Source organism: Prionailurus viverrinus, chromosome C2, assembly GCF_022837055.1.
Source record: "Prionailurus viverrinus isolate Anna chromosome C2, UM_Priviv_1.0, whole genome shotgun sequence".
NCBI lineage: Eukaryota > Metazoa > Chordata > Mammalia > Carnivora > Felidae > Prionailurus > Prionailurus viverrinus.
Genome location: NC_062569.1, coordinates 75,898,204 through 75,917,988, shown reverse-complemented (window position 1 = coordinate 75,917,988; position 19,785 = coordinate 75,898,204). Strand labels below are relative to the sequence as shown.

The window sequence follows — 19,785 nt, the reverse complement described above, 5'->3', positions numbered from 1 at the left end:
TAGGTGAAATAAGTCAGGCAGAGAAAGACAGATACTATATGTTTTCACTCTTATATGGATCCTGAGAAACTTAACAGAAACCCATGGGGGAGGGGAAGGAAGAAAAAAAAGAGAAGAGGTTAGAATGGGAGAGAGCCAAAGCATAAGAGGCTCTTAAAAACTGAGAAAAACTGAGGGTTGATGGGGAGTGGGGGGGGGGGGGTAGGTGATGGGCATTGAAGAGGCCATCTTTTGGGATGAGCACTGGGTGTTGTATGGAAACCAATTTGACAATAAATTTCATATAAAAAAAAAAGTCAGGGGGCGCCTGGGTGGCTCAGTCGGTTAAGCGTCCGACTTCGGCTCAGGTCACGATCTCACCGTCCGTGAGTTCGAGCCCCGCGTCGGGCTTTGTGCTGACAGCTCAGAGCCTGGAGCCTGTTTCAGATTCTGTGTCTCCCTCTCTCTGACCCTCCCCCGTTCATGCTCTGTCTCTCTCTGTCTCAAAAATAAATAAACGTTAAAAAAAAAAAAAAAGAAAAAAAAAAAAAAGTCAGGTGCTTAACCCACTGAGGCACCCAGGCACTCCTCCTGTTAATATTTATCAGTTTAATTTTCAGACCTGGCCAGGGACCTCAAGAAAATGGAGGAAAACTTTTTCCTCCCCTACAGCTTCCTAGAAAAGATGACAATTGAGGTTGGTCTGAAGGACAAGTTGGTTAGGTAGGTTGAGTAGGGAGAGAAGGGGAAGGTGTTTCAGACAGTGGGAATGGTATATGAACTCTGGAGAAGCAGGTGCCTTTAAGAAACTGCAAATCATACAGTTTGACTGCAGCTAAGGTTGGAGGGCGGGATGGAGTGGCAGGAAATAAAGCTGCCTGACAGGCAAGGTTGACTCATGAAGTTTGTATTTCACCTAGAATCCGGAGTTTCATTTCAGGTTTGGACTTTTTGTTAAAGATCAGAGGCACATCCTCTTAAGTATGTCATAACATGAAACTAAGAGATCAGAAAAAGAGAGAAGTAATATAAGAAAACTTGGGTTGGGGCGCCTGGGTGGCGCAGTCGGTTAAGCGTCCGACTTCAGCTAGGTCACGATCTCACGGTCCGTGAGTTCAAGCCCCGCGTCAGGCTCTGGGCTGATGGCTCAGAGCCTGGAGCCTGTTTCCGATTCTGTGTCTCCCTCTCTCTCTGCCCCTCCCCCGTTCATGCTTTGTCTCTCTCTCTGTCCCAAAAATAAATAAACGTTGAAAAAAAATTAAAAAAAAAAAGAAAAGAAAACTTGGGTTGCAATGACGGTTCTTCCACTCCTTTCTGAGCCTCTGTAAACCAGCGGTGATAATGGCCGCCTCAACAGTTTTGCGAGGATTACACGCAGTAACTTCGGTAAAGTCCCTGGTACGTGGCATTACTCAACGAGTGCTAGTTTTTCCTTCTTTTTTTCCTCTGGACCTCATGTGCAAACGGGGCGGAGGCCGCGCCGCTCTCCCGAGCGCCCGCGGAACCCTTGGGTGCGTTGGGCCTCCGCTCAGCCGTGCAGGGGCGCTCTAGGCTGCTCCTCGGCGCTCTGTGGTTTTTTCCTCCGCCCCGGAAGTGGTTCCGCGGCAGGGGTTCGTAAGGTCGGGCCATGGGGGGGCAGAGGTTGGGAAGATGGCGTGGCGAGGCTGGGCGCAGAGAGGCTGGGGCTGTGGCCGGGCGTGGGCTCCGCCGGCGGGCGGCCGCAGCTGCGAGGAGCTCACTGTGGCCCTGGCCCCGCCGCGACTGCTCGGACGCAGGTAAAGATCGCCTCTCCTGGCTTCTTTCTCCTCGGTTCCTCAGCTCTGGCCGAGCATCCTCGGGGGTGCAAGCCGTGGGGTCTCTGGAGCTGCCTTCGCTCACCCCTCTCCTCACCCGTCCCTTCCGGTTTCCGTCCAGCTTTCTTCTCTCTCCTCCGTCCAGTCCTTGCTTCTCGCCGCGCCACTCTGCCCCGAGCCGGGGTGCACAGTGACCGGCCCTACCCTCCGTGAGCTCGCGCGGGCTGTTCCTTTTCCCATCAGGAAGGACGTGGGGGGAAGGGGAACTAGTCTCTGAGGGCTGAGGGCGTGCAACCCTCGTAATCCCGCGAGGAAGTTACTGGTACCATGTTTTTAAGTGAAGCGGTGACACAGGTGTTAGAATAGCAGAATTGAGAGTTTATTCTCTGTCAGTCTTTATAAACCTCTGTTCTACAAATTATTTTCTTTAGCGTTAAGAGAAAGAACTAAGGGAAGACGGGGTCAGAAGAGGGCATCCCTTTGCCTTCTACGAAGTCGTAGGAAAGGCTTTTTTTTTTTTTTTTTTTTTTAAGAATGGAGACCCTGGAATATTTTGTTTTCACATGATTTGGAAAGAAAACTACAGTACTGGTTTTCCCGAGTAGAAGCTGTATGAAGAGTGTTGTCTATCAGTGTTTGCTGCTTTTGTTTATTCACTTCTAAATTAAGAGAAGAGAAAAATCCCTCAGCTGCCCAAGATTTTGACGTGTATTTAACTTGAAATTTGTTCCTGGGTTTTTGTTTGTTTGTTTGTTTTGAGAGTGAGTAGGGAGAGGGGCAGAAGGAGAGAATCTCGAGTGGGCTACACGCGCAGCATGGAGCCGGACACCGGCTCTATCCCACTACTCTAGGATCATGACCTGAGCCGAAATCCAGAGCGGGAAACTCAACCACCTAAGCCACCCAGGTGCCCCTTGTTCCTGTTCTTTAATCCAGAGTTTCATCCTTCCCCGTTTGAGTTGGAGTTGGTTCCAGATGCCTGGAATCCATCTGATTGTTGGTAGCAAGGAAAGGTAGAGCGTTCGACAGAGGGGCGGCCAGTAGCAAATATTGAGGGTCCGTACTGGTAGAGCCATTACCCAATTTTAAGAATCACCTGGAGTGCTTGTAGAATGTATTTTCCAGGCCCCACCCCATCAACTCAGAAGGAGGGTAGGGAGTGGAAGAGCCTGTAGTTCTTACAAGGACTGCAAGTGAATCAGGATAGGGATTTGTGAAAACTTGCATACACACTGTACTTTAACTTCATGATACACCTTAACATGGAGATTCAGGCACTAATCTTAAACTCCTGGGGAGATGGAGAATGAGAACGTCAGGTGGAGGTGGTAATAGATTTCAGGGGTCCAGGTTCTATAGTTTATCCCAAATCCCTATCAGAATTGCATGATTTGAGGGGAAAGAAAAATTAATATGGCTATTAGGAAACAACAGGTGTGTTAATATTAAAAATATGTGTAAGGAACGGAAAATGAAAGACATTTTTGAGAGTGTACGTGTGCCCGTGTAAGTAGGGAAAAGGGCAGAGAGGGAGAATCCCAAGCAGACTCCGTGCTGTCACTGCAGGGCCAAGGCAGGTCTTGACCCCATGTACTGTGAGCCTAAGCCAAGAGTAGGACTCTCAGCCACTTGAGCCACCCGGGTACTCCTCATCTTTTTTTTTTTTTTTTTTTTTTTAAGCTTGCCATTTATTTGCAGAGTTGGAAAAGGACATTTTTATGGTTGCGTAGAAAAATGTGCATTACAAAAGAATATGAGTAAGCCTGAAATAGTATATATGCCTACTCACCTCTGGAAACAAGCACTTTAAAGTTAATAGGAAGAATGAGTTACCTTGTATGTAACTTTATTAGGTCTGCTTTGACTTCTTGTATTTCTAAGATTAGTATACAGAAGAATGAAGCTAGAGGTGAGGTTAAAAGGCAGAGTTCTGGGCTTAATCCTTGTGATTCTGTTATGATAGGCCTGAAGCATGGCTGAGAATTTGCACTACAGGTAGTGATATAGAAGTTCTGTAAACTGGCAGGTCTAAGGCGGTCCACCAGCTAAAAATGGTTTCTACATTTTTAAAGGGTTGCAAAGCAAAATAATATGTGACAGATGTTTCTTCAACGAAAATATTTAGTCTCTGTTCTTTTACAGAAAAAGGAAAAAATATCAGGCTCTTCAGAAGGTTTACCATTTTCAAATTTCTGGCAGCACTTCTGAGAAATGGTTTAGTGTTGAAAGAAGCCTGCATGATTTCATTTGTATGGAAGTATCTAAGAGAATAGTTGGTTGTTCAATTATTTTCCCTGTTTAATTTACCATCTGTTAACTCAGGATAGGTTTTAAGAAAATAATTTGGTCATGCAAGTGTTTATGTCAAAATCCCCTCTCCCCTAAAAACATTTATTTTTAAGTGGAATGACTTTATTGTGTGTACCCTTGGACACATGCTGTCTCCATTTGAACATTAGGCCATTTCTACTCAATTTATCCATGAAAATCTTTAATAACATAGACATTAGTGTCGACTTGTACTTATATCCAAGTTGCACTGTTAAAACAACTCACAAGACAATTCATCATTATGCCAACTAATACACAGATAATACTTTTTTCTATTTAAAAGTTATGGGATCATGTTAAAAAATTGAACTATAACAATTATATGACCAGTAGTGACTCAGGTATTCATGAGATCTTCCCACTTTGAGTGCATTAGACTGCTTTCACAAATTACTGGTTATTGGTGGAAGGACCAAAACAGCAGAGCTAAATGGCAGGCATGTCTTTATGAGATGGTATATGCTTCTAATACCCCTCTCCTCCATTCCGCTCTCCCCTAACACCATCCATTTTATCGTGTTTTTGTTTTCCGAATTTACTTAAGGTAAGTGATTTATTAAGTCATCTTTTCCATCTTTTGTACCGATGTGAATGGGTAGTGCTAAAGAACCTAAGCTTGTAAATATCTCTAACATTTGCAATTGGAGACATTTATCATGCTTTTCCTTCTTGTTGCATTTTAAGAAATTTAACACAAAACTCCCCCTAAGGACAAGTGTACCTTGTTGTATAATGTGTGATGAAGTACTCCATCTAAAAGCATTTTTGTAAAAAAAAAAAAATTGTACTAACAGAAAACCGTACTCTAACCAATCTCAGTGATTAGGGGAATTTATTGGTTTTTGCAGTTAAAAAAGTCCAGAAGCAGGACTGGTGAAACAAGATTTGGTGTTTCAGATTGCCACCAGGATTCCATTTTTCTTTATGGCTTGGCTCTGCTTCCTAAGTGTTAGCTTTATTCTCTCAGCATGCTGTGTCATTCTCATATCTCAAAATGACTGTTAACAGCTCTTGGGACTATATACTTTTAGGTTCACATCCAGCAGAAAAATTTCTCCAGTATTCAAAGTCTTGAAATTGAATTTCACTGGACCAGCTTGGCCTGATTTGAGATACATGCCCATCCTTGAATCCTTTGAAATTGGCAGAGAGTGGGGTGTGTAGGTTAGCTTAAGCTAGTCCGGAGCTTGGGTGCCTCCCCCAACCAAATGGCTAGAAATTCTAGGACACTGTTACGAGAGGGAGAAAAGGCCATGGATGCTGGGGGTCAGTGAGGAATGCTCACTACTGTCAGCCCTAGTTAAATTTTTGTGTTTAAATTCTTTGTTACAAATCTGAATTTTTGTTAGTCCTAGTTAAATAGGATTAACCTATACATAACCTTTTTTTAAGTTTATTTTGAGACAGAATGTGTGAATGGGGGAAGGGCAGAGAGGGAGAGAGACCTTTCCCAGGCAGGCTCTGCACTGATAGCAGAGAGCCTGATGCGGGGCTCGAACCCACAGACCGTGAGATCATGACCGGAGCTGAAGTCGGATGTTTGACTGACTGAGCCATCCAGATGCCCCTATACATAACCATTCTAATTGAAGTAGAAATATTGTTAGGAGAGGGGGGGTTAGGTTCTAGCTCCTTGCTATTGAAAGTGGTTTGTGAACCATGCTTAGGCATCTCGGACCGTGGTGGCAAAATTATTTTGTGAAAGGCCAGATAGAAAATGACCAGGCCACATATAGTCTCTGTCACATACTCTTTCTTTTCCTTTAAATAACTCTTTGGGCCACCTGAGTGGCTCATTCTGTTAAGTGTCAGACTCTTGATTTCGGCTCAGGTCATAATCTCATGGTTCATAGGGCCCCACCTCAGGCTCTGGACTGACAGCTGAGGGTCTTGCTTGGGATTCTCTCTCTCCCTTTCTTCCCCTACCTTCACGCTCATGTGCCCTCCCCCCCCCCCCCCCAAATAAATAAACTTAAAAAAAAAAATCTTTAAAAATTTAAAACTTAGCTGGAGGGCCAAATCCACCCTACAGGCCAAAGTTTGTCCTTTTGCAAGCTTGTTTAGAAATGCAGAATCTGCTATTTTCCTCACCCCAGGCTTACTGATTTGGAATTTGATATTAACAAGATCCCCAGGTGATTTGTATGTATACTGAAGTTTTTCCCAAACCTGTGGTAAATCCCAACCCTGGCTGCACATGAGAATCAGCTGGGTAGCTCTTTAGTGATGCCTTCATGCCACCTCTGGAGACGTATTGGTATGAAGTGGAGCCATGGTACAGTATTTTTTTAAATATTTTCGAGAGAGAAAGAGAGTATGCACTTTTGTGGGGGGGGGGGAAGCAAAAAGGGAGACAGGATCCGAATGGGGCTCTGAGCTGACAGCCCAATGCATGGTTTGAACTCACAAACTATGGGATCGTGACCTGAGCTGAAGTCAGATGCTTAACTGACTGAGCCACCCAGGCACCCCCATAGTACAGTATTTTTAAGAGCTCACTAGGCAATTCTTATGTGTAGTATAGGGAAAGAAAAGCTGTTTTCCCTGTACCAATCTTAACGCTCATTGGCTAGGGCCCTGTATAGACTGACAAAAGATGGATTTGCAACAGAAAAACAAGCTTGTGAACATGTGCATTGCACATACACGTGGGGGTACTCCCTGATGAATAACACAAAGTTAGAATCTGGGTTTATATAGCATTTGAAAAACAACAAAGTTTTAGAGAAATGAGAAGACAAGGGACAAGGACTTTTGAGTTTTTAGGACAGCAAACTGTGGGGAAGCAATATATGAGGGAGCTAATGGATATAAGGCTGTTAGTAGATTTTTCTGGTGCCTTCTCTGGGCACATAAGGGTCTAGAGTTGTCTCATGATTCTATTTTTCCTGGTAGAGGATAGTGGGTACACCTTTACAAATTTATATCATACTTTTAGGCACATGGGGGCAGGGCAGAGTTTTTCTTATATCTGCTTCTCATTTGCACTCAGCTCAAAACAGTCCTTATGCCATGGTGGCATGTTCTGCTCTTCAGGAGCCGGGATTGAGAATTACTGTTCTGAGACTAAGCTTTGCGTCATCGCTGCCTCTGCCGCAACTGATGGTAGATTAAAAAACATGGCAGCAGTAATTCACAGCTCCTGTCACCCATTTCTCTTATCTATTTCTCTATTTCCTGAAGCTGGGTTGGTCTTGTGATTTGTTCTGACCAGTAGCTTGTAGCAGAAATAATGTACAAGGTCCAGAGTCTGAGCCTTGAGAGGCCTTGCAGCTTTCACCTTTTCCCTCTTAGAACACTCCCAACTGCCATGACAGAAGCCCCCACTAGCTTGATTACTGAGAGACCATTTGGTGAGAGATGGCCAGCCAATAGCCCATACAGGCCCCAGGTGTGGGAGTGAGGCCATATTAGACTGCCCAGCTCCAGTTGAGCACTCAAAGGACGGGTTGTGTAAGTGACCATAGGTGAGACCAGAAGGACTGCCCTCCTGAGGGCAGCTAACTTAGAAAGTCTTGAGAAATAATTATGGTTTCAGGACAGTTAAGTTTTGGGGTGGTTTGTGATGCAACAATAAACGAGAAAACTGGGGAAGCTGCTGCCAAATCAGGATCTGCTGACCCAAGTAAGAACTATGCTGCCTTCACCATTATTTTCGCTTGCAAATTGATGCCTTATGTCTTGCCTTCTTATTCAGTTTTGACTTCAGGTATTGAATAGGTATAACACTAATCAAAAGGACATCTGGAACCTAACTGAAAGGATACCTGGAAAACACAGTTTTTAGGTTTCCAGCCCCTGTGGTGTATGAATATGTGCTGGGTAATAGGAATAGATGTTCAGTGAACCAATACATTGTACTTAATTCTGTCCAACAAGGTCTGTATGTCTAACTGTAATTCCCAATAATATGTTCTTTATGTGTGTGTGTACATATACACACACACTTTTTTTTTTTTTTTTTTTTTTTGATTTTAAATGTACACTCGTTGTCAGGCTCAAACTCACAACCTGAGTTGCATGCTCCACTGACTGAGCCAGCCAGGAGCCTCTGTGTGTGTTTATTTTTTTGTTTATTTTTTTGTTTTTTTTTTTTTTTGGTTTCACCTTCAAGATACATATATTTATTTTTTTTACCTTCTATAATTTATTTTTTACAATTTACATCCAAGTTGGCACATGGTGCAACAATGATTTCAGGAGTAGATTCCTTAAGCCCCTAACTCATTTAGCCTATCCCCCTGCCCTCAACCCCTCCAGCAACCCTCCGTTAGTTCTTCATTTTTAAGAGTCTCTTATGGTTTTGTCCCCCTCCCTGTTTTTGTATTATTTTTGCTTCCCTTCCCTTATGTTCATCTGTTTTGTATCTTAAAGTCCTCATATGAGTGAAGTCATATGATATTTGTCTTTCTCTGACTAATTTTGCTTAGCATAATACCCTCTAGTTCCATCCACGTAGTTGCAAATAGCAAGATGTCATTCTTTTTGACTGCCAAGTAATACTCCCTTGTGTGTATGTGTGTATACACACACATCTTCTTTATCCATTTATCCATTGGTGGACATTTGGGCTCTTTCCATTCTTTGGCTACTGTTGATAGCACTGCTATAAAATTGGGGTTCATGGGTCCCTTCGAAACAGCATACCTGTATCCCTTGGATAAATATCTAGTAGTGCAATTGCTGGGTGGTAGGGTAGTGCTATTTGTAATTTTTTGAGGAACCTCCATACTTTTCCAGAATGACTGCACCAGTGTGCATTTCCACCAGCTGTGCAAAAGAGATCTTCTCTCTCCACATCCTTGTCAACCTCTATTGTTGCCTGAGTTGTTAATGTTAGCCATTCTGACAGGTGTGAGGTGGTATCTCATTGTGATTTTGTATTTCCCTGATGAGTGATGTTGAGTATTTTTTCATGTGTCGATTGGCCATCTGGATGTCTTCTTTAGAGAAGTGTCTATTCATGTCTTTTGCCCATTTCTTCACTGGATTATTTGTTTTTTGGGAGTTGAGTTTGATAAGTTCTCTACAGATCTTGGATACTAACCCTTTATCTGGTATGTCGTTTGCAAATACCTTCTCCCATTCCGTTGGTTGCCTTTTAGTTTTGCTGATTGTTTCCTTCGCTGTGCAGAAGTTTTTTATTTTGAAGAAGTCACGATAGTTCATTTTTGCTTTGGTTTCCTTTGCCTCCAGAGACGTGTTGAGTAAGAAGTTGCTGCAGCCCAGGTCAAAGAGGTTTCTACCTGCTTTCTCCTCGAGGATTTTGGTGGCTTTCTGTCTTACATTTAGGTCTTTCATCCATTTTGAGTTTGTATCTGTGTATGGTGTAAGAAAGTAGTCCAGGTTCATTTTTCTGCATGTCGCTGTCCAGTTTTCTCAGCACCATTTGCTGAAGAGACTGTCTTTATTCCACTGGCTATTCTTTCCTGCTTTGTCACAGATTAGTTGGCCATATGTTTCTGGGTCCATTTCTGGGTTGCCTATTCTGTTCCATTGATCTGAGTGTCTGTTTTTGTGCCATGTGTGTATTCTTAATATATGTACTCTGCATCTGAATTTAACCCTGGAGCCAACTTGTGTCACATATTCTTGGTGTCCTTGGCCTCATACTTATTTCTAAGGTGAATATTATTCTCAGCAAAAGGTCTGAGTTTGCTTCAAGTTTAGATTCCCGACCTGGTGTGTTTGTGATCCTTTTCAAACATTGCACTTCAGAATTTGAAATAAGTCGATAAGCTGTGGAAGTAATCTTTCATTAGATCTGATTGAGTACGTTTCTTCTATTATACCATTAGAGATACAAAGAAGTCTCATTCTTCATCTTTCTTGGTTTAATAAGAAAAAAAAGTAATGCCAGAAAACAACACTGGGTTACAACTTGTGGTCTTTAAAGGGAAGATATTCCTGTTACTTTATGTCACATTTTTGTTTTTTGGCCCAAAGTGGTGATGTTACTTTATTTATTAACCTAGCTCTGTGTTGCTTTGAATTGTTTAATAAAAATTAAATCCAGAGGCACCTGGGTTGCTCAGTTGGTTAAGTGTCTGACTTTGCCTCAGGTTATTATCTCACAGTTCGTGAGTTCCCGTCCCAAGTCAGGCTCTGTGCTAACAGCTGGGAGCCTGCTTCAGGTTCTTTGTCTCCCTCTCTCTTTGCCTCTCCCCCACTTGTTCTCTCTCTCTCTCTCTCTCTCTCTGTCTCTGTCTCTGTCTCTGTCTCTCTCTAACATAAACAAACATTAAAAAATAATTTAAGAATTCAATTGTAGAGTGTTAACATTTGCCACCTAAAAATATTTTTAGTGTTTTTATTATTTTGAGAAAGAGAAAGAGAGCATGAGCAGGAGCGGAGCAGAGAGAGAGGGAACACAGAATGCGAAGCAGGATCCGGGCTCTGAGCTGTCAGCACAGAGCCTGACGTGGGGCCCAAACCATGAGATCATGACCTGGGCTGAGGTCGGACGCTAACCAAACTGAGCCACCCAGGTGCCCCAATATTTGCCACTTTAAAGGTGTTGTCGTGAATACATTTGACTGTAAGTAAATTTATTGTTTAAATGAGGGGGGTAGTTTGGGGCGCCTGGGTAGCTCAGTTGGTTAAGCAACCGACTTCAACTCAGATCATGATCTCATGGTTCGTGAGTTTGAGCCCTGCGTCAGGCCCTGTGCTGACAGCTTGAAGCCTGGAACCTACTTCACATTCTGTGTCTCCCTCTCTCTCTCTGCCCCTCCCCCACTCACACTCTGTGTCTCTCTCTCTCTCTCAAAAATAAAATAAAAACATAAAAAAATTAAAAATAAATGAGGGGAGTAGTTTAAGTAGATAGAGGTAAGTGGCTACTGTCTGCTCAGTGGGTCAAAAATGTCAGTATTTAGAATCTCTTGGCATTCAAGATGACTGCCCTGGGGCAGCTGGGTGGCTCAGTCAGTTAAGCACCGGACTTCCAGGTGAGGTCATGATCTCACAGTTCACATCGGACTCTGTGCTGACAGCTCAGAGCCTGGAGCCTGCTTTGGATTCTGTGTCTCCCTCTTTCTCTGTCCCTTCCCTACTCACGCTCTGTCTCTCCTTCTCTCAAAAATAAACAAACATTAAAAAAAAGATGACTGCCCCAAATCTAGGCATTTACATCCCCATTCAAGGCAAACAGAAGGGGGGAGGGGTGTGACCTTGGTGATATGCCAATTTTTATCAGATAAGCAAAATCTTCCCAAGAGGTACCTAAAAAATTCTTTTTTTTTTTTTTAAGTGTATTTATTTATTATTGGAAGAGGGAGAGTGTGAGCTGGGGAGGGGCGGACAGAAAGGGAGAGAGAGAATCCCAAGCAGTCTCCATGCCAGCAGCACAGAGCCTGACATGGGGCTCCAACCCACAAACTGAGATCATAACCTGAGCTGAAACCAAGAGTCAGATGCTTAACCGACTGAGTCACTCTGGGGAACCCCTAAAAAACTCTTCTCTCTCATTTTGTCAGAATTCTGTAATATGGCCACCTTCTGCCATAAAAGATGCTGGAAAAGTGAAGATACTTATCTTTTTTAGTCTCTGCAGAAAAAGGCAAGAGAAAAAGAACTAGACATAGATTTGGGATTAGCTATTTAACAGTATTTGCTAAAGTATATTCATAATTCTGGTAACAGGGCTCTGAAGGAAGTTCAGAGCCAGTCAGGGCAACATTGGCTTTGTTTGAATAAGTTCATCACTTTTCAAAATAGATTTCCTTGAAAAGAATAGCACTTATTTAGAAGTATAAGTTATGAGTTATTAAAGATTTGGAGGTAAATTACTTTATCACTATTGCCCACCCTCACTATGTGACTTCTGAGAAGTTGATTTGTGGAGTGGACTCAGAATTTTGAAAGAGCATACTAGGCAAGTAATAGTAATAATAGTCACTATGCCATTTTTCTGAGTTTCGTTTGTTTCCAGATGCCTACTAGACACCATCTAGGTATCCTACAATGCTAACAATACTTGATGTGTGTAAGTGTTAAGTGTATGGCCCATGGATTGTGGCAAATGTATACACATATGGAACCATCACTGAAAGATAAACATTGTTTTGCTCAACAGTGTTCCTGAGATTGATCCATAATGTGTGATCAGTAGTTTTTTGTTGAGTAGTACTGCATTGTATGAATATTCCACAGTTTATCCTTTCCCCTTTTGATGGAAATTGAAGTTCCAGTTCTTTGGCTATTAGAATAGAGCTGCCATGACCACAAGCATTTTGAACACTGCCCAACATGGAATTTTTCATGTTTTATCTTCCAGTTTCCTATATTAGTGCTTCTGATTTCCCTTGTCTTGGTGAATACTACCATCTTCCTTTCAGTTATTCTTAATAGAACTAACAATCATTCTTGACCTCCTTCTAATATAATTATTGACCTTTGTTAGGGACTGGGCTTAGTGATAGAGGTACAGTGACTACAGAATTGTCCAGTTGTGGTAGAGGCAATAGTTGATGTAAGTAAAAGAGTCTATACAGGTTGCTTTGGGACTCTAGGAGTCCAAAGGAGACCCCCACTCTGGGCTTCCTGGAGGAGGAGATAAAGGTACCAAAGGGAGGTACCAGACAGAGGAGTAGCCCTGCTGAGTTTGATGGAAGAATGGAAAATTATTGTGGGGTTTAGAGCAGGAGAATGACATTACATTTGTGCTTAATAAAATGTGGAGGGTGAATTGGAGTGGGACAATATTAGAAGCAATGAGACCTGTTAGAAAATAGTAGAGTATTCCAAGTCAGAAGGGATGAACTAAGGAGTTGTATTGGAATTGGGGAGAGATTTTTGGCCCTCTGAAGAGGCATTTGAGGAACTGTTGAATGTTTGAGAAAAAGTGGTAGGAGAAAAAACAGTATGTTAAGATAAAATGTTTGGAGTTAAGTAAGGTGTTGCTGTAATCCAGGCATGAGGTGAGGGACTAAGAATGAAAAAAATATTTTTATTTGACAGAGTTTGTTTTTCATTGGATGGAAAGAGTAAAGGAGAGAGAGAACTCCAAAATGACATCTAGATTTTTTAACCTCAGTGATTGAAAGAACTGTGGTCTCTCCAAAAGATTGAGGATGTCAGCCATTTGCAACTACATGGATGGAACTAGAGAGTATTATGCTAAGCGAAATTAGAGAAAGACAAATATCATATGACTTTACTCATATGAGAAATTTGAGATACAAAACAGGTGAACATAAGGGAAGGGAAGCAAAAATAATATAAAAACAGGGAGGGGGACAAAACAGACTAAAATATAGAGAACAAACTGAGGGTTGCTGGAGGGGGCTGTGGGTACGGGGATGGTCTAAATGGGTAAGGGGCATTAGGAATCTACTCTTGAAATCATTGCACTACATGTTGCACTAACTTGGATGTAAATTAAAAAATAAAAATAAAAAGATTGAGGATGTCAGAAAATGGAGCTGTTTATAGAGGCAGAGTTTTCTTTTAATACATTGGTTTTAAAGTAATTGGGAGCATATCCAAATGGAAATATTTAGTATATGGTTGGAAACACAATATAGAAGATGGAAGTTAAGACTAAAGAAATATATTTGAATCATTTACTTACAAGTCATCCAGGCCACAGAAATACATTTATTATTCAAAGTTTTGGAAGGCCTTTCAGATTTCTGCTTTCAAGGAGCTTTGAGTCTGGAAAGATGGTATGTTTAGAGTACAATGGGAACAAACAGAAAGGGGATTCTACATTGTCTACTTAGGAGAAGTTAGAGTTTTACAAAAGAAAAAAAAAAACTCTTCATGAATTTGTATCGGTTGAATGGAGAGTGTGTAGAGGAACTATAGGAGCCTTTGAGAATATCTGTCACTAAGGGATAGGAAAAAAGAGGAACCATGAGGAAAGTGAATTTGAAGAATAGGGAATGCAGTCTTACGGGAACTAGGCAGAGCTGGTAAGTATCATCGATAGTGTCAAATATTTTGAGGTCAAGCTATGAGGACTTAAAACAACAAAACCTGGGTGAGCCTTGGTGGCTCAGTTGGTTGAGCGTCCGACTTCGGTTCAGGTCATGATCTCACGGTTCATGAGTTCAGACCCTATTTCAGGCTCTATGCTGACAGCTTGGAGTCTGGAGGCTGCTTCAGATTCTGTGTCTCCCTCTCTCTCTGTTCTTCCCCCGTTCATGCTCTGTCCCTCTCTCTCTCCTTCAAAAATAAATAAAAACATTACAAAAAATAATAAATAAAGTTGCTATATTTTTCTAGAAAGGCACAGTTCAGTGTTTTGACTTAGAATTCTACCTGGGAGTAGGCATCTTGGCTTCTTTGGAGCTACAGAGTGAGAATGAACTAAGATGTTGATGGCAGGCCAGGGGTGAGGCTCATAGAGGTTGATGTTTCCAAGACAGTGCTCTTGGTAATCTCTTATTTTCCCCTTAAAGGTTTAACTTTTTTATTCAGCAAAAATGTGGATTCAGAAAAGCACCCAGGAAGGTTGAACCTAGAAGATCAGACACTGGAACAACTGGTGAAACATACAAGAGAAGTGCTTTGATTCCTCCTGTAGAAGAAACAGTCTTTTATCCTTCTCCCTATCCTATAAGGACCCTTATAAAGCCCTTGTTTTTCACTGTTGGGGTAAGTGCTCATGTCACTAGGAGTCACCTAACTTGCTGCTGGTGTAGTGTTGAAGTACTGTTTGTCCTATTTGGTCTATCTTAAAGGCAAGTGGAGGGGGATTTAAAGGATCTGGGTATCGGGTCATGAATGATTACAGGAGAATGTGAATTTAATAATTACTATTAGAATCTGGTTCATTTATGTAAGCCCTGGAGAAGAAACTTATGGGCCTCTTATTTGGGGTAACTTTTCATGTGATACTAAGTTGATACTTTGAATTTTATTTGAAAATTTCTGGCTGTAAACAGGCTCCAGGGTACTGTGGAGTTAATAAAATGTGGGAACAGTTAAATATTCTTTTCACCTAATAGGTTTTACTGTGCCAGATGTTCCTGTTCCTTCTGTTGCTTTGTAAGAAGCAATGAAAATGAAATATTGTCCTTGGAACTATGTGTAGATCTATTTCTCTTTTGAATTTGTTTTGTGATATATTAATTTTATGTAGTTTACAGGCTGTGCATTTGGATCAGCTGCCATTTGGCAATATGAATCACTGAAATCCAGGGTCCAGAGTTATTTTGATGGTATAAAAGCTGATTGGTTGGATAGCATAAGACCACAGAAGGAAGGAGACTTCAGAAAGGAGGTAAAGATAAACATGGCTTTCTTCTAGTTGATCATAAATTTTGAAGTCTGGTTATTTGTGAAGTCTTTTTAGTGACTGACGACCTTTAGATCAGCAAATATGTAGTTAGTGAATTTAATATTCTTCTTTAGAGTCATTTCATTGTGGTGAGTATTTACTTATGCTTTGTATGTCTGGCAATATTGTACTTGACAGTGTTCCAGGAAGTTTGTACCTCTACCCACATGTATCAAAAATCAAGTTGCTAAAAATTAATGTTGTGGTGTCTCTCTCAGCCCTACTAAAGTTGAAGGGCTACTGTTTTGTATCACCTTGCTGGATTATTTTAGAGTCCATATTAGAATCATAGGCAGTTTTTCAAAACATTTATGCTTCAGGTATAGAAATATTATGTGGATTTTATTTTTAAGTAATCTCTACACCCAGTGTGGGGCTCATACTTACAGCCCTGAGATCAAGAGTCATATGCTCCACTGACCAAACCAGCCAGGCACCCCTATTATGTGGATTTTAAAAAGCTCGGTGACATGTTTACATACCTTTGATAAATACCCTCTGTGGAGTATTTGTAACTGCTCAGGGCATGAGGATGCAAGAAAAGGGTACAAATATAGAGCTTTTAGAACTTTTCATTATTTCACATGTAAGTTGGTGACTTTCTTTCAATTTCTTAACTGTTTTTTTTTTTGTTTTACAAATACTGTCTTTCAAGTAAAATATGTTTATGTCATTTGGCAATACTTATTGAGCACTGAGGCCTTAAGTTAATATGTGGATCCAGGTTCATTTGGTTTTCAAGCACCTTTGGTTTTTTTGTGTGTGACACATGCCTCTCTACTTGGGAGAGAAAGTTGATGTCTGCTTAATTTTCTCCTAATGATAATTCAGCGTTCTTCAAAGGACAAAGAAGTATTCATTCTTCGTTTCCCCATAGACATGCAAGTAGCATGAGCCGTACCTGTTTTAGAGAGGCTGGTGTCAGAAGGACAGTGGGTGTAATATTTGCAGGTGAAAGCTACAATAGTTAACAGTGATTTATTCAGTACAATATGTTTGAGGAGGTAATAACACTGACCTATTCCATAATCTTGGATTCCTTAAAATGCTATGGGTTTCCAGCACATGGCTGTATTATAAAGTTTTGATGGCCCAGTTGGTTCTTTAGAATGGTGAAAAGTGACACAAGCAATATACATAATCTTTTCCAAAGATGCATTTGTTTATACTAGGTAAACAAATGATAGGTTATAAAATATAAAATCCATGCCCATTTAAGAAAATTAAAACGATACATAAATATAACATGGGGAGCAAAAGCCCTGGGAACCCCTGCCACACCACTGTATATTGTAGGGAGTAAGGTCTGAAAGCTCATACACAATTGAATTATAAATACAAAAATGGAATCATTGTATATGGATCAATATACATACTGATCTGTAACTTTTTTTTTTTTAACGTTGGATTTCTTTCTGTACAAAGTATGGTTCAATTTCATAGTTAGAATTTGTTTTTTAGGGGCACCTGGATGGCTCAGTTGATGAAGCATCCAATTCTTGATCTCAGCTCAGGTCAATCACGATCTCATGGTTGGTGAGATCGAGCCCCATGTTGGGTTCTGTGCTGATAGCGTGGAACCTGTTTGGGACTCTCTCTCCATCTCTGCCCCTCTCTGTGCGTGTCTTTTTTTTTTTTTTTTCTTTCTCTCTCTCAAATAAATAAACTTAAAAAATATATTTTTTACTTTAAAACTTCGTCATGGAAAAATTTCAAACAGATACAATAAAGAAAAATATAATGAACCCCTGTCATCCATCTTCAGTGATTATTGACACAAGGCCAACTTTGTTTCCCTTCTCTCCCCACCACTGATTACTGTAAAGCAAATCCTAGGCTTATTTTGATGTGTGTCTTTTTTTCTAAATCTCAAATTATCATACCTTAAAAGGTAATTTTAGAAAATATTCTTGGTTAGGATTCTACAACTAGATTGGACCTTGGTGAATAATCACTTAAATTTGATACCTATCTACATCTGATAGTTTGCTAGGTGCTTTATGTTATTGATATTTCTCACAGCAGTACTGCCACTTGTCTGTTTACTGTCTGCATTTCATATGTCAGATAACAAGTTTAGGAGTAATTTGTCTGATGTCCCAGAGCTAGACAGTCGCTCTGTAGAGAATGTGAGCTAGCTATAAAGCACCTGCTTTTCTGTTTTGCCACATATTTATTATGTCTGTTTATTGGTAAGTTTAAAATATTTTCCTAACGTTTATTCATTTTTGAGAGACAGTGCAAGCAGGGATGGGGAAGAGAGAGAGGGAGACACAGAATCCGAAGCAGGCTCCTGGCTCCAGACTCTGAGCTGTCAGCATAGAGCCTGACATGGGGCTCGAACTCAGGAACTATGAGATCGTGACCTGAGCTGAAGTTGACTCTTAACCGACTGAGCCACCCAGGCGTCCCTGTTTATGGGTATTTTTACACATGAGGGATCTTCTTATGCACAAAGCTTTTTCTCCCTGGCTTTTCATTTTCCTAGCCCGAAAGTATTTACCATATGGTGATAGGCAATTTTCCTTCTGTTTTAGATTAACAAGTGGTGGAATAACCTAAGTGATGGCCAGCGGACTGTGACAGGTTTGTGTTAGCTTACACGTTTTAGCCATTCAAGGGAAGAGAAATCAAACCAAAAGGTACAGTATGTCACAGTCAATGGCTTTTGTACTCTGCTCACCAGTGGTTTAGAAGACAGAGTCTCTGTACCTTCAGGCTAATGTAATAGTATAACAAGTAGTGTGGCATAATGGTATACATGATGCTGTGGGTCAATTGCTTTCTAATTTTGACATAGTATGACACTGATCAAATAATCTATATTTGTTGTAGAATCCTAGCTTGTGTAATAGGTTGTATTTATTACTTCCCTATTAAAGAAATTAAAGGGGATATTGATTAAGCACCTTCTTTATGCAGAATGCTTTATACACATTCTCTCCCTACCTCACAGGGTTGTTTACCGGGTAGTTATCTCCCTTTTTACCAATAAGGAATGGCTTTCAGAGAAGGAACTTTTCCAAAGGTCACACTGCTAGTAAGTAGTAGAGCTAAGTTGCAAAACCCAGGTCTGTCTCATTCTGAAGCTGATTTTCTCTTTACCATGCTGTTTATAAAATCCTCTTTGAATAAATATAAGCATGCCATGCATGTCACCATGATAATTTAATTTTTGTTCTTTGTAAATTTTTATGACAGACAAAGCTGACTTTTCAAAGTAACGCTTACACAATATTTTATGGACTTAGTTACTTGAGAAATTTGGGGAAATGGATTTGAAAGTTTAACAATTGTACAGATAGGAAAAAAAATCTTCCTAGAAAAATAGCAAAATACTACTTTTTCTCAAATACAGTTAGTCTTAATGGTACTCCTAATTTTTTTACCTACCTAAGTGGAGAAAAGGTGCTTATTTTCTTCCTTTGGACTCTTTCCTCTGCCTGGAAGGTTTACTTTTTCTGTCTCCTTGTTGGAACCTGAACTGGTTTTTTAAGCTTATGCTTCAGACATTTCTTCTCATAGGAAATGTTACTGGACTGAAGTGGGTCTGCTCCTTGCTGAGCTATAGACCTACTACACAGGTGGAGTTGCCTCACAAGGTTATCCTTATTGTACAAATAAGGAGACCATGGGGAATAATTTCCGAAGCCATGACTCTCTGACAGGGGCAAGCAGGCTCCTTTCACCAGGGCTTGAGATGAATATTGAGAAGGCACTTTGTGATTTGTCTGTACAGGCTTCCCCTCACATGTGTCTTCTCCTGTTACAGCAGTTCATTAGTATCTAAAAGATGAAAGTGACCATTAGGCAGAAGCTTCTGGGAGTTTCCTGAGTTCAGGGAGTCTTGCTGGTAACAGAAGTGCTTTCATTTTTTTGAACTCATTGCACTTTTTAATCATTTATAACACAGCCTGCCTTAGTAATTGTGCATGCAGCATCCTAAAGGACAACGGTGAGATTTTTTTTTTCTTTCACTTTTTGTAGCAACTAGCACATGTCTTGCACACACAGTAAGGGCACTTGATGAAAATCTGTTAAGTGAATGAATGTTAAATGGACTCTTGAATCAAAGGATTGAGATTTTTCAAAAGTATATTGCCATACTGTAGAATTGATTAGTCAGTGAGATTTAATAAATATGATACCTTTCAAGATAGCTCTATACTAGCACATCTCTTTCCATTGGGATTAACAGGAGAGTTTTGGTTTGTTTGCTTGTTCTCTGAAAGTAACCAAAATTAACAGTATTTCCTTGGGATAGCAAAGTTTTGATTTCCTTTGACATTTTCAGATTTTATGCCATTAAATATTTGAAGAAACTTGGGGTCAGAATTTAAAATATTTCTCATGCCAGGGGTGCCTGCCTGGTTGCTCAGTTGGTTAAGCATCTGA

General features: G+C 40.8%; 1 protein-coding gene across 2 annotated transcripts in view; it reads left to right on the top strand.

The window, feature by feature from the left end:
- Window positions 1-1,609: 1,609 nt before the first annotated feature.
- The window catches only part of PARL (presenilin associated rhomboid like), a 50,995-nt gene continuing 32,819 nt past the window's right edge, over window positions 1,610-19,785 (top strand). For both annotated transcript variants that reach the window (XM_047874254.1, XM_047874253.1), the window contains exons 1-4: window positions 1,610-1,754; window positions 14,510-14,705; window positions 15,193-15,333; window positions 17,928-17,976. In XM_047874254.1, the coding sequence (XP_047730210.1) occupies window positions 1,630-1,754; window positions 14,510-14,705; window positions 15,193-15,333; window positions 17,928-17,976 (511 nt within the window). In that variant the 5' untranslated portion in view covers window positions 1,610-1,629. The remainder of the gene's footprint in view (window positions 1,755-14,509; window positions 14,706-15,192; window positions 15,334-17,927; window positions 17,977-19,785) is intronic.